This window comes from Eschrichtius robustus, chromosome 2 (genome assembly GCF_028021215.1).
Source record: "Eschrichtius robustus isolate mEscRob2 chromosome 2, mEscRob2.pri, whole genome shotgun sequence".
NCBI lineage: Eukaryota > Metazoa > Chordata > Mammalia > Artiodactyla > Eschrichtiidae > Eschrichtius > Eschrichtius robustus.
Genome location: NC_090825.1, coordinates 33866343 through 33881445, shown reverse-complemented (window position 1 = coordinate 33881445; position 15103 = coordinate 33866343). Strand labels below are relative to the sequence as shown.

Genomic DNA, 15103 nt, shown 5'->3' with positions numbered 1-15103 from the left:
TTTTGTTGGTCAGCAGGAGCTCAGGAGCAAGAAAATGTCCTAGTGGTAGAATACAGCATCATCTTTCTCAGCAGCAGCCCATCACTGGAAGCTTCCAGATCATTGTGCCAATCAAGTGGTGGAGGGACTTCCATTTAGAGACCCTTATGTGAACCTTATGTGAGAAACTTGCCAACCTGCTTCTTCGATTTGTTAGCCTTATTATTTCTGATACTTAGGTGCCGTCTCTTAGAGAGCCTGAAACAGCCAAGACATGGCCAAGGACACAGAGGAATCTGCAGGTGAGCATCGTCGGATCCTGAGGAATTAGGTGTTTTGTGTCTGTGTCACGATATGCATATGTGAGGTGAGGAATGGTGTACATCATTGAGGGTGATCTGTACACCTTAAAAGGTTTTATGAAAAGCTATGCTAAAGTAAGATTGTTTCTCTCTACTCTCCCTTTATTCCAAAATAATAAAATCACATGGATTGTAAAGGACCAATGATAGACTAGGAGCCTGAGAGATAATTGTGTCCTACCTTCTTTAAAAATGTATAGTCTACTTGAGGAGAAAGTGGGGCTACAACACAAAGAAAGGCAGTTTCTTATTTAATCTTCAATACTGGCAGAGTCTTTTGGAAATATTCTGCTTTGCCAAAAAAGACTGTTCTAAAGGGTTATGTTGTTTGATTTGGAGGCTTGTGGAAAATCACTACATCGAGAAATATCCCTTCTACCAACTTGCCATGTGGTGTGAAATTGCTCAATTCCCTGGACTCAAATATGTGTTTTCAGTTTTCCAACAAGCTTTATTCAAATAATTCCTGGAAGGTACAAGTCAAAAGTATTTAGATCATTATCAGAAAAGAACAAGGTTGCATGAGCATGATACCAGAAGAGGGATCTGAGAGGGCCAGAAGGGAAGTCAGAGAGAAAGAGTATGTGAATAAATAAGTTGGGGGGCGGGCGGTGGGGGCAATGAGGAAGGAGGTGGAAAATAACAAGCTCTATTACACTCTTGCCCTCCCCTACTCAAGTCAGGTGTAAGGGATTCAGTTCATGGAATCTGAGAGCTGAGCCTTGCTAAAGAGGATATAGGGTGATGCCTACATGACTGGAGAGATAAACAGGGATCTAGCATCTTTTATCTTCCCCTCCACGTTTAATTCAGGTTTTGAAAAATACTAAGCATCTTCTATTTTCAAGTATGTCAATTATAAGAAATATGAATAAGACACAGTTCCTGCCATCAAAGAGGTGGCAGTCAAGAGGAAGAGAAGAGTAGGAGAAAGGGAGGAGGTGAGAGAGGAAAGAAGGAGAGAGAAGGAAAGAAGAGAGAGGAGAGAGAGAGAAGGAGAGAATGAGAAGGAGAGAGAGGTAACCATCGCATAATAATTCACAGGAGGGCATTTCAGCATGTTCTTAATTCTTCTTTTCCTGTCCATTTTAGGGATTTTTGGAGAGATTAACCTCACTCTCGGCATGCTGAACAAGGAAGATAATATTAGCAAGGTAAGGAAAATAGAGAAAAGTCTCTTCCCCATTCACTTTTTCTAATCCAGTTAATGCAACATTTCATCTACATCGTTCTTTGCTTCAACTTCCCCTTTTCTCTCTCGCTTCTTAAGTGGCATTCAGTTTTTCAGAAAATGCAGTTTTAATGGAAGTCATTGTAATGTTTAAACAATGATATTTGGCATTTGAGGATTCAGAGTATCCAACTGTAGAAGCTAGCAAAAGAATGCCCCCTTACGTAACCTTACACAGATAGATGTGGAAAAAGGGAGATGTCAGACTTACAACCATGTGGATTAGAGACTCCTCCTGTGGAATTTGAGGGTTAGCAGACATTTGGTCCTGTACAAAACATGTCAAGGACTTTTTGGTGGGGACCAAATGTCTTATGAATGTTTTGGACAGGACCAAATGTCCTGTAAGGAATTTGAGGGCTCCTATGAAAATCCCCAAAGATCCCCCCCTACTCATCTGTAATGCTGTTTCACAATTAGAGATTTATTTCTCTGAGATTTGAAGGCTTTTCTGGCTTCAACAACCTTTTGTAAAATAACAACAGTTACTGTTCATTGAACATTTACCTAAGGCTGGAGAGAGCTAGATGCTTTCTAAACAATAGTGCATTGTATTATGTTCACTCCTCACAAATTTATGATGTAGGTATTGTTATTTCCATTTGACAACTAAGAAAAGTGAGGCCCAGAGAAGTTACCTGCCTAAGAACAGCAGGATTACATCCAAACACAAGCCTGTCTGACCCCAAAATGATGCTCCTAATCATTATTCAACATAGCCTCCCTGTGAAGGGCAGTGCCTACACCTTTATCCCTTAATCCAGTGGTTCTCAACCCTGACTCCATATTAGAATCCCTTATGCAAAGCAAGCTATTTCACACGTTAAACACAGGCATAGTACCTCAAGGTAGCATGCCTGAGGCTCTTGGATATTTCAGAACACCTGTCTCTCATCTTCCAAAGGCCATGTGGTCACCTAAGAGATTGAGAAGAGCCCTCACACACCAGCATCTGCCAAGCCATATAATTCCAAGAGACTGCAGCTCTGTGGAAAAGGATTTACAACTTCTTCTCCACAAAGGCATGAATGAAGTAAGGGCCTATAAATCCCCTTTAGGAACAAGTTTCATAACTTAGCAGCCTCTTTGGGAATCGCAATGTATTCTTTAATGCCATAGTCACTCTCTGGTAGTAAGAGCAACGATTAGGTTGATAGGCATTTCCATTGCCCTGAGTGCCCTACAACAGTGAATTTCAAGAGACTTTAGTATGTTGGGTAACCCACCCCTACCTTCAGTTAGATTTTGCCATAGAAATGTAGTCAAATTAAAATAGGTTTTAGAATGAACTTTGCTTTACCTATAAGCCTTTGATTCCTAAAGACAAATATTATGTTAAGGAAGTCCCACTTAGGATATATAAAATCCATTGTGTAGTAGAGATATGTTGCTTAGTTTAACGGTGTTATTCATTTGGACTTTATCTGACTCCTTTAGTTTTGCAACTCAAATTTCTGTGTGTAACCTTGTATGTTCACAGGAAGACGTTTATGGTCATCTCACTTCCATTATTCAGAATACTGACATCTTGGATGATGCAATTGTCCAAAGGTTGATTTATTACGCTTCTAAGGACATGAGAGATGACAATGTAAGTTTGATCCTTGATGATGAGTCAGTGTCAGGACCAGCAACAGGTCTTTACCTAACCCAACTGCACCCATGCAGACATCCATAAACTTTTCTACATCACTGCCAGGACCACAGGTCACTTTTATTAGTTCTTCATGGTAACCTGGATACAGTTACAGCACATATTATTTACCCCAACACAGATGAGAAAACCGAGGTAGAGCTAAGAAAGTCTTTAGGAGTAATATCCCATCCACTTGTAGATGAGGAAGTTGGTGCTTAGAGAGATTGTTTGCAAAGTAATACAGCTATCTATTGACAGAACAAATAACTAGAACCGAAGTTTCTTGGCTCCCGTATGAATTCTTATCTCTTCACGTGCCTACTTGTCTATATCTACTAGGCACTGTATCTGAAAAATTATTTGTAGAAATAATTTGAGTCTTAAAATAATGTTATTTCCTTCCAGAAAGAATTTTTACTTGTTTACCTACCAAGGGCACAAACAATCTATGATAAATTTCAGAGCTTGAGATTTTTCTGGGCAACTTCTGTGACTCAATGTTGTACTACAGTCTGTGGAGAGCCTATTTAACCTTTCATATCAGTGCAGCCCTTTGAGGTCTTAGCCCAAAAGATAAGAGGTGAGATTGACCAGGATCTCACCATTGGTTGGCCCTGAATTCTGACTATTGTCCCAAAATGCTACAAAGCAGCCTCAAAAGCAGGGCTTATCTCTCTGGATTTCCAGTCTTGTCCAGATCTCAATTCAGTAATTCATTCCACCTTATATTGTGATCTCTTTGATGTTTCTATGAGTATATTTTTTAATATCTTGCCCAGCACTTTTTATTTTCCTGAGCAGGAAAGTTGATCAAATTGACCTCGTTCACTATTACCAAAAGCAGAAGTCCCTCCAAATATCTCCAACATCAAGGATAATTAGATCAGGACAATACTAAAACCCAAATCTCTAGCTAGCTTTGGGTTTTTCTAGCCCAAATCCTAGCCCATTTTTTGTTCTCCATTCCCTTCAGTAATTCATATCACTTCAACATAAAACGTAAATCTTATGTTCATGGTACCTGATTAATTAACAAGAAAACATGTATTGCCCCAAGTTTACAAGAATCCTATTAAAACCTGGCTTTGAGGTGCTTTTGAATTACCTCTGCTTTCCCAGCTACTGACACCTACCCTAGAGTCTTACACACTGGGTTTGTAACAGCCTGTTCTCCCTCTATTGAAAAGGTAAGGAACTTATAAATATTATGTAAACTATCAATATTTCCCCTCTGCTGACTCGTTCCGCTCTTCCTAGTTGTTACTGTTATTTTCCTTTTCTTCCTCAGATCCTCAGAGAAATCAGAATGCTAGCTGGGGAAGTGTTGGTGTCTCTCGCTGCACATGATTTCAACTCTGTGATGTATGAAGTACAAAATAACTTCAGGATCCTGGAGCTACCAAATGAATTCGTTGTGCTTGCCCTGGCTGAACTGGCAACGAGCTACGGTACGGAGGGAAGTGTCCACATTTTCCCTGGGAAACAATCATTCTAATTGTGTAAACCCAAATGGGAGCAAACAGCAGAAGGGAGAGAATGTCTCCCTTCTTTTATACTAAAGAACATTGATAGCGGCATTTGGGCTGTTGTTTATGAGCATAGATGAGCCTGCTGGCCAGTCACGGGTCCACACTGCTCTGAATTTGTCTGGACTCTCTCCCACCCTCATTTTCCCTTTCATCTGTCTTTGTGTTTGCAGAAGCACATTTTCCACAAGCCGTATTCTGCAAACCACTCAACTCTTACATGAAGTAAGGGTTTCCTAGGATGTTTTTTTCTAAACCACTTAATTTAACAGATATTTATTGAGCACCTATCACCTGTGCTAGACCCTGGGGATACAGGCAAGTTCTGGTGGGAGGGACGAACATAAATAAAATAATTATTCCAGTAAGTAATTGCTACTAAGCAACAGGTACAGATGGCCGTATAGCCAGCACCTTATTTTAAGGGACTCTAACTACAGATTGATTCTCTAACTACAGCCTGACATTACAGTGGGGGAGGGATAGAGAACAACTTCCCGCTGCACCTCATCTGCCTCCCCTACGAAGCCTTGAAATGCTTATTGATTCCTCACTGCAGTGTCCCAGAGCATTCCCTTCATGATGATGACCTTGCTCACCATGCAAACCATGCTCAGGCTGGCCGAGGAGGAAGGGATGAAGGGAGCTTTCTGTATCGGTGGGTATCCCTGTGGTTTCCTCTTTGTTAAGACCAGACTATGAATGGAACAAATGTCTTATTTTTCCCTTTACTTCAGTCTTGTCCTTTCTAGTAATAGTAGCTACCATTTACTGAGTGCCTACCACATGGAAGGCCTTCTTCAGGAGTTTTCTCTGTCAATCCTCACAGCAGTTCTGCAAAGTACTATTCGCCCATTTTACAGATGAGAAACTGAGGGTCATGGAGGTTAAGCGATTTTCTCAGGGTGGTGACAGTCAGTGAGATGGAGAGGTGGCATCCAGGTCTACATGACTACCCAGTCCATATCCTTCCCACTGTCTTACACCAGGTCCGTTTATACTAGCCTCCTTCTTCAACTGGATCACACTTTTCAACAGTGATTATGAGAGCTTATGAGCTCTTAGCCATAGGCTAAATTTTGGCATCCCTTTGTAATGCAATACTGTGAAAGTGATAAGTAAACAATCTAATCAAAATACAAGCAATTATACAATCAAGGAAAATGGGTAAACAAGCTATGGTCACAAATCCCTCTACCCCAAAACTGAAATACATCTACAGTAATCAACAATCTACAGAGAAAAACATGCCCTTGAGTTCCTGGAAAAAAACATTTTCAGCACAGTGAGAGACTTCTTGGATGAGTCTGAAGACTAGGCCTCTTTTCTCCGATCAGTCACTGAGCCATCAGGTGATTCTGCCCTTCTCTCAACCTCAATTTCACCTCTAACAACAACAAATGAAGTGATTGCTAAGACCCCTTCCACCTCTGACATCCCCAGCACTACTATTTTATAATGTTTTAAAGCCTATACTGTTAGGAATATCTTCTTTACCTACTAACCAAGTCTTTTCTATTCTATTTTACCCATTTCCTCTTGTCTGTCCTCAGTAAAGGTAATATTTGTATCTGATAAATATTGATAATTTACCATGTGTCTGGGCACTGCCTTGGGTATTTTGAGATTATTATTTCATTTAACCCTCATAGTGACCCCATTAGGTGGCTAACATATTCTGTTCATTTTACAGATGAGAAATTGAGGCTTAGAAAAGTTAAACAGCTTGCCTGCAATCACACAGCTGGTACGTGGCAGAGACACGTACAGTCTGACTCAAGGACTCAAACTACTATATTAGATTAGCCCACTTTTCAATATTTTTTACCTTCCCTACTTACGATCACAGCTAACATTGTGTCCCAGCAAAAAAACACTGGTGCCACTAAGTGCATTTCTACCTCCAATATTAATAACCAAGAAGGTAAAAGAAAATAAAATCAGAAATCATCGTGGCAATGAATAAGGGAATTCTCATCTGTGTGTTATAAATTTATCTAAAAGTGCGCTTTAGTCTTAAAGCAACTTTGCCTGACTGCCAGTAAAGAAAAGGTATAAAATTTAATAGCCGTCCATCTAGCTATGTGTTCAATCAATCAGCAAATAAACAGACATTGTGCTTGTTGTTTCAGATACCATCAACGAACCCAGCACCATCCCATCCCTTCTCATTATAGGGCAGTGCAAGACACACACACACACACACACACACGCAAAATGGACTTGACAAAATGTAACATGAGATTATCAGAGAGAGTTTGGAGGGGATAGGAATAAACCAAAAATGACCAGCTCTAAAGCTAAGATACTTGGGATTTTTTCCATAGAGTTGTTTGTAGATGAGGTATCCTTGAGAGAGTAAACTACAGTTTTTTTACTATCTAATGAAAGGGATTGCATGAGGGGCTGAAGGAAAAAATATTATTTAACGTATTTGATGCAAATATATATGTGATAGATATGATATTTTTGCAGGCCCAAGATTTTTTAATTTTATTAAAGTAAAACATACATGGAGAAAAACATAAAAATCAGAAATATACAGGTTGATGAATTGTCACAAAGTAGCTCATCCATTTGACCACAACTCAGGAAAAAATTTGGACATTACTAACTCCCTAGAAGCCCCCATCTTTTCTCCCAGTCATCACCTCTCCATCCTCTCCAAGGGTAACCACAATCCTGAATTCTAACACTGTAGATTAGCTTTGCCTATTCGTGAGACTCATACATGTTTTGTGTACCTGTAGTCCATTTTCATTTCTGTATACTATTACATGTCTATACTACAATTTTTCCATTCTACCTGTTGGCAAATATTAGGATCATTTTTTTTGTTTGAGGCTATTACAAAAATAATTGAATAGGAACATTCTTGTACAGGTTTTTTAGTGCCCATATGTATGCATATCTAGTGCCCATAAGTATACCTTGGAGTGGAATTTCTGGGTCATAGATAAAGCATATTCAAATTTGGTTGATAATGCCAAACAGTTTTCTAAAGTGTTTGTAATCAATTCACACTCTCACCAGCAGAATGTAAAAATATCAGCTGCCCCTTAGTCCTGCCAACACTTGACATTGACTATCTGAAATTTTAGCAATTCCAGATGGTATGTTGTAGTATTTCATTATGGTTTTAATTTACATTTCACTAAAGTGGCTTGAACACTTTTTATATATTTACTTGGTGCAGTCAAAAGATTTTATGGAAACTATTACACATTTGCTAATCATCAGTACACTCTTCTCAAATTATATTATGGTCCTACCTACCTTGATATTTTTCTCAGTCTGTGGTTGTTTTTAAAATGCAGCCCTTGAGAAGTTCAGCAGAGCCATTTACAAGTATGTCAACCACTGGAGAGACTTCCCCTACCCCAGATTGGATGCCAATCGCCTCTCTGACAAAATCTTCATGCTGTTCCGGTATATCATGGACAAGTGGGCCGCCACGACCTCGCCCACACAAGTGAGTGGGGTTTAGCATGCCTCCAGCTAGCTCTCCTGGCATGCTGGTTGAACTTCCTCTTCTCTTTTTGACATGATAATTCATCTTAGTTCTCTTGGAAAGCTGTGGGTTGTATCTTATCAGATTTATAAAATCTTTTGTTTTTCCTGTTTCAAATCACTATTTACTCATTATTTCAACAAATATTTATTGAGTCCCCATGACATGCCAGACATCATTCCCATACTGGGGTTACAGCAGAGATTAAACAGACCCAAATCCCCACTCTCATGCCAAAGTGTGCAGAGAACAATAAATAACTAAAATGAGCAAAATATATGGAATTTTAGCTATATCCTAACCCATATTTGGGCTGTCACTGATTAGGAAAAACACCAGTCCACAGAAATTTCCTGTGTCTGTGAATATCACAATGAATTAAAATGATATCTAAAGAAGGAGTGTGCCTGCTTCAAAATACTGTAATGACTTATAAAGACTAGATTACAAAGTGCATTCACATATATAATCCCATCCTTATCTTGCTTAATTGCTATAATTTTTTAAAGTAGGCTAACTTATATTCTATTTCAATCTCTTTATTGCTATATTATAAAAGATTTAACACTTAGCTACCTTCTCTAGTTCAGTTTCTTTTCTATATTTTGAGCTTTTAAAGCATTTATTTTTTAACATGCTGGGATAGTTAAATCATTAGCAAACACAAAATTTTTAAAATATTTTGTAGAAGTCTTTTCTTCAAGCCACTTGAAAAACAAAATTCAATGCAAATTTGCTGACTACTTTCCTAGCCTCCCACAGGAAGAGTTAGGCAAGTAACAAGAAGGTGCACAAAGTAATAAGGAAGCACAGGGAGAGAAGCACTTAACCCCTGGTGAGCACTGGAAAGGCCATGACATTGGAACTGAGATTACAACCCATGAAGTCATCACTACAGGAGACATGCAGTCCCTAAAGAGGGGATAAAACCCACTGAAGCATAGGTTAGAGATGGAATAACGTGATACTTGAGTGAATCCAGTGGGAGAAGGGGAAGTGGGGAGAGGAAAGGGGATATAAAGAGGCAGAAATAAAAGAAACCCAGAAGGTGGTCTTGACCACATAATATAGAATGCTACACAGGACTTTTTTTAAGAAATAAGAAACCTTGGGGGACTTCCCTGGTGGTCCAGTGATTAAGACTTCACTTTCCAATGCAGGGGATGCGAGTTCGATCCCTGGTCAGGGAGCTAAGATCCCGCATGCCTCGTGGCCAAAAAACCAAAACATAAAACAGAAGTAATATGTAACAAATTCCATAAAGACTTTAAAAATGGTCCACATCAAAAAAATCTTTAAAAAACCAAAAGAAAAGAGCTCAGAAGGGCTTAAGCAGGAAGAATGAGATCTTAGAAACTAAGAAAAGAGTGATTTTCAAGAAGCAGAGACAGATCTACAGAGGACATTGCTATGGTGCTCAAGAAAGAAAAATCTTGAAACGTGTCTACTGCATGGAAATGTGGTAGAAGAACCTTCCAGCTGACACACAGTGTTGAGTGAAATAAATGGTTATTGTTATTAGCCACTAAGTTTTGACGTGGTTTGCTGTATAGCAAAATTTAGCTAATAGAAAAAAAAATCATTTATTAGGTAGAAAAAGCAGAATATAGAACTATAGGGCTTCCCTGGTGGCGCAGTGGTTGAGAATCTGCCTGCCAATGCAGGGGACACGGGTTCGAGCCCTGGTCTGGGAAGATCCCACATGCCGCGGAGCAACTAGGCCCGTGAGCCACAATTACTGAGCCTGCGCATCTGGAGCCTGTGCTCCGCAACAAGAGAGGCCGTGATAGTGAGAGGCCCGCGCACCGTGATGAAGAGTGGCCCCCACTTGCCACAACTAGAGAAAGCCCTCGCACAGAAACGAAGACCCAACACAGCCATAAATAAATAAAAATTTTAAAAAAAAAGAACTATAGATTAAAGAATGGTGTCAATTTTTAAGAACTTAAAATACATAGAGAAAAAGATAGGAAAGAATAGGTCAAATAAAGAAATAACTTATTTAAAATACATCAGACAGTGCTTATCTATGAGTACTGTGGGTACTGTGTTTTCTGCTTCCTCCTAATTTTTGTGATTTCTACATTTTTTTTATAAATTTATTTATTTATTTAATTTATTTATTTTTGGCTGCATTGCATCTTCGTCGCTGCACGCGGGCTCTCTCTAGTTGCAACGAGTGGGGGCTACTCTTGTTGCGGAGCAAGAGCTCTAGGCAAGTGGGCTTCAGTAGTTGCGGCACGTGGGCTCAGCAGTTGTGGTTCGCGGGCTCTAGAGCGCAGGCTCAGTAGTTGTGGTGCACAGGCTTAGTTGCTCCGTGGCATGTGGGATCTTCCCGGTCCAGGGATCGAACACGTGTCCCCTGCGTTGGCAGGCGGATTCTTAACCACTGTGCTACCAGGGAAGCCCATGATTTCTACATTTTTATCATCAATATATTGCATTTATATTTTGTACTGGTTCATTTTTCATGTCATGTGGAAGCCAGATGACAGTGGATTGAGAAATAAAGGGGAGGTGGGGAGTGGAGGTAAAAAAGGTAGACCACTCCTTCCAAAAGCTTTGCTCTGCAAGAAAGGAAAGAGAAACAGAATTGGATGAGGATAACAGTGGGGCTAAAGTGATATGGAATCAAAGAATTTTTTTAATATAAGTGAAATTTTTAATGTGTTAATATAGTAAAAGAAAGTGACCATTAGAGAGAGGTTAAAGAAATAGGAGAGCGGGGCAAATATTGAAATGAGCATCAATATAGATATAGATGTAGATACAAATATAACTCTCCTTCATACAACGATCTTAACCTAAACATTTTTTGAAGAAACCTTGCTCGGTTGAAAGCAGTGAGGAAAGTTTTTTGGGGGGGTATCTAAAGCTTCTGATATACGGAGAAATGTACAGAAAACATAATGAAGTGTGAGAAACAGTACTTGTTTGCTGCCTCTGCAGATTTTGGCCATCATTAAGGCTCACGGCCCCACAGTGAGCTTGCTTCTCCATCGGGAAGACCTCTGTGAATACGCCCTGGGCCAGGTCCCTTGGCTCCTGAAGCAGTATAAAGACAAAGAGATTGATTTCCACGTCACTCAGGTGAGAGCCACACCCTAAAGAAGCCAATTCTGATAGTTGACCAGCAATCATCCTGGAGGATGTTAATTTCCAAGAGGGGGGGGGGTCAAGGAACTCAAACACGTGTTTGGGCTTAAGAGAGCCCAAACTTAAATATCTCTTGGGAAATATGAGTTAGAGAAGTGGTCGGTGACATAGCTGGATGGTGGAAACTCCAGAAAGGAATTTCTGTTCAAGCTGCTGGGGAACTAAACAAGGTAGAGGAGCAGAATCACTAAAGACAACTGGTAACCACAGAAAGGTTATGGCTTTGTTCTCCTCACAAAAAGTAATGAGTAGTGATTTGCTTTCCACATCCTGTGCCGCTGCTCCGTAGGCAGCCTCCAACTAACCTTCCAGAGCTTTTATTCCAGAGTCTAAGACAGATATTGACTGCGGCAGTCCTTTATGACGTTAGCCTTCCAAAGGCCTTGAGGAAGACCATCTTTATCAATTTACTCCACCAGGTAAGACCATGTTGTCAGATCTGATTGTTTCATTTTCAACAGCTTTCTCTTTTTAACATCTACCACCTGATTTTTTTCTTCTCTTTCAGGTGTGCAGAGTTCTAGATCCTCCAGTAAAGGAAAATGAAATTGAAGCTTCAGATTGTTTCCTCATTCTAGGTAGGACCCAGCATCCAGAGGGTTTTTAATTAAAATGTCTCCAAGTGATGATGACGACAAGGATGAAGTGCATGCAAACTGTCACATTTGTTACTTTCACACATACACACAAAATGTTTCTTCAACTCACAGTATTCTGTGCCTTTCCCTATCCTCCCTGCTCCCAAGAAAAGTGCAGCTGGTAGGGTGACCAATCATCCGGATCTGCCCGGGACTAAAGGACTTCCAGGAAAATAGAACTTTCAGTTCTAAAACCAGAAAAGTCTCAGACATATTTTGGATATTAACTCCTTACTGGATATAAGGTTGGCAAATATTTTTCCCCATTCCATACGTTGTCTTTTCATTTTGTTGGTGGTTTCCTTGTCTGAGAAGAAGCCTTTTGGTTTGATGTAGTCCCACTTGTTTATTTTTGCTTTTGTTGCCTCTGCTTTGGGTATCAAATTCAAAAAAAATCATTGCCAAGACCAATGTCAAAGAGCTTCTCCCTATGTTTCGTTCTAGGAGTTTTACAGTTTCAGGTCTTATGTTCAAGTCTTAAATCCATTTTGATTTAATTTGCATGTTTGGTGTAAGGTAAGAATTCGATTTCATTCTTTGGCATGCAGCTGTCCAGTTTTCCCAACACCATTTATTGAAGAGACTATTCTTTCCCCATTGTTTATTCTTGGCTCCTTTGTTGAAAATTAATTGACTATATATGCATGGGTTTATTTCCAGGCAAACTTGTGAGAGTTGGCAACCCTAAGGCTAGGAAATGCTTTTTTCTTGGCATTTGAGATTATTTGAAACTCTATCAAACCCGAGTCATCTTTTTTCTTCCTTGTCATTTCTTAGTATCTATCCCTTGTCTCTCTCTCCCTCCTTCACTCTCTCTCTTTTGTTCTTGCTTTCACGTCACAATCTCGCCCATCACCTGGTTAGAATACTGGACACAGGTTGTTGAGGAAGCACCAAGTTCCCAGGGTCAGGATACAAAACTCTAATATAGTCCCTCAGGGCAAGAGACAAGAGCAATCCTAGACCTCCCACAACTGCACCCTCCCAAAATATGTCATTTCCTCTACTTCATTGCATACCTTTCTAGTATGGTCTAGTTCTCTCCTAACTGATCACCTCTGTTTCTGTAGTTTCCACTTCTCTATGCCCCAACCTAATTAAGTTCTTCACTTTATCTCTAACATTTCCAACCCAAACCTCTCTACTCCATCCAGGTCTTTCTTCACTCTTCCCTGCTTCCTTCTTACCCTTGCAAGTCTCCAGCAGCACAGCTGGTGAAGCATCACTTTGATCTCTGCCTCCATGTTCACAAGTCTTCCCTCTGTGTCTCTGTCTGTATCTTCTATCCATTTATTATAAAGACAGCAGTCATATTGATTTAAGACAACCTCATCTTAACTTGATTTCATCTACAAAGAACCTAATTTCCAAATAAGGTTACATTCACAGGTATGAATAGAAGTGGGTCTAGCTCTCTTAGTGACCAAACTGTTTAATTAATTCTGTGATGCTAAAGAAGTATGGACATAATAAAATCTGGTTACCAACCAAAGAGCGACTTTGACAATCCTCATGGAATGATCCTCTTTCCATTCACAAGTATTTTACCTAAGGTGAAAATGAGTTCTTATGACTCCAGTATTTCTTAAACCCACAGCCCATTCCAGCCCTGCAGACCTGATAGAATTTTTTGATGAACAAATGAGAAGTAATAATGAAGCCACTCGAATGGGAATCTTGACTTTGTTAAGATCGGCTATCAGTGCTGAAGGTAAGCAGTAAAGATGACAGCAGAGTGGTTTATTTTGTACCAAAAAGCAAACTGAAACTTGTGCATTGTCTCTGATTCTATCCCATGTCTTTGGGAAGTTTATAGAGCATCATATTCAGGTGAAGCTTGGTTTTCTTAGTTGTCTACAATCTACTACTTTTAAACAGGCATTTCTAGTTACCTCTCTTCTTTCATGATATTTATGGATGCACCCACTAAATGAGTAGAATATTTGAGAATTGAATCTAGAATTTAAAAGAGCTAGTAAACTGGTTAAGTATCCTGATAAACAGGGAGTGGGTGGGAAGAATGTACAATATTCTAAAAATTAGTACATTTAGAAAAGAGGAGAATTTAATAAATTTTCATATTTCATTAATTCCAAAAAGCACATATTTTCACAGTATCAGAATGCATCTTATAATTGATAGCATCTTTAATTATCATCAGCCGCTAGAGTTTTTCACTCGACACAATATAAGATAATGATGCCTCATAAAATTATATCTTGGATTCAATAAAATATGACAATTCATTTTTGCACAGCATTGTAATCGTTTTTTTAACACCTTTATTAGAGTATAATTGCTTTACAATGGTGTGTTAGTTTCTGCTTTATAACAAAGTGAATCATTATAATAGTTTTTTAGAATTCAGTTTGCCCTGGGATTTACTGAAGACTTGGCAGAAGAAACATGAAGTAGTCTACGAAATTTAAAGCCGATCCATTAGGCATGATGTATTGAATCCACTTAAGAATCTAACATTTTAAACAAGGTGAAACAAAATGTAATAGAGAACAAAAAAAGCAATCAACATGCGTAAAGAGTTGGAAAAGGAGAAGGTAGAAGGGAACTGAATAACATAAAATGTTAAGGACCAGAGACTTTGCAACTATGTACCATAAGTCTAATGGGTTTTCCTCAATTCTAGAACATACTGTAGTCCTTCTGAAGCGGGTCTCTCAATTTCTCCCTCTATCTTTCAGAGCCCAAGTTGAGGGATCACGTCACTTCAATTGAAAAAACAGTCAAAGTCGTCATGGGTGACCTCAGTATTAAAGTAAGAGAATTAATGGGGACTTTTATTTGGATAATGATAGTTTTAGGAGTAAATGAAATGGTTTTGACTGTTTAAGAATCTGCTTATGAGATTGCTTTATAAAGAATTCAGTGATCAATTCTACTTTTAAAAGAACTCCATCTTTCCCCCAAAGATAAACTCTATCGAAGTAAAGTTCTAAAGCACATTCAGTTCAAGGGCTTCTCAGTAGAAAAAAAAAGATTTTTGCCCAGAGCATCACTGTGCCATGCTCTTCAAAAAGTTTTAAATTTAATTAGTTGAAAAATTAAT

At 39.2% G+C, this 15103-nt stretch overlaps 1 protein-coding gene across 1 annotated transcript in view; it reads left to right on the top strand.

Moving 5' to 3' along the window:
- Positions 1 to 253: 253 nt before the first annotated feature.
- Positions 254 to 15103, top strand: part of MROH2B (maestro heat like repeat family member 2B) — a 60181-nt gene continuing 45331 nt past the window's right edge. Inside the window, exons 1-11 of the mRNA XM_068534805.1 lie at positions 254 to 281; positions 1434 to 1495; positions 3053 to 3163; positions 4497 to 4656; positions 5294 to 5392; positions 8052 to 8206; positions 11195 to 11335; positions 11728 to 11820; positions 11910 to 11979; positions 13637 to 13750; positions 14739 to 14812. Coding sequence (XP_068390906.1) covers positions 254 to 281; positions 1434 to 1495; positions 3053 to 3163; positions 4497 to 4656; positions 5294 to 5392; positions 8052 to 8206; positions 11195 to 11335; positions 11728 to 11820; positions 11910 to 11979; positions 13637 to 13750; positions 14739 to 14812 — 1107 coding nt within the window. The remainder of the gene's footprint in view (positions 282 to 1433; positions 1496 to 3052; positions 3164 to 4496; positions 4657 to 5293; positions 5393 to 8051; positions 8207 to 11194; positions 11336 to 11727; positions 11821 to 11909; positions 11980 to 13636; positions 13751 to 14738; positions 14813 to 15103) is intronic.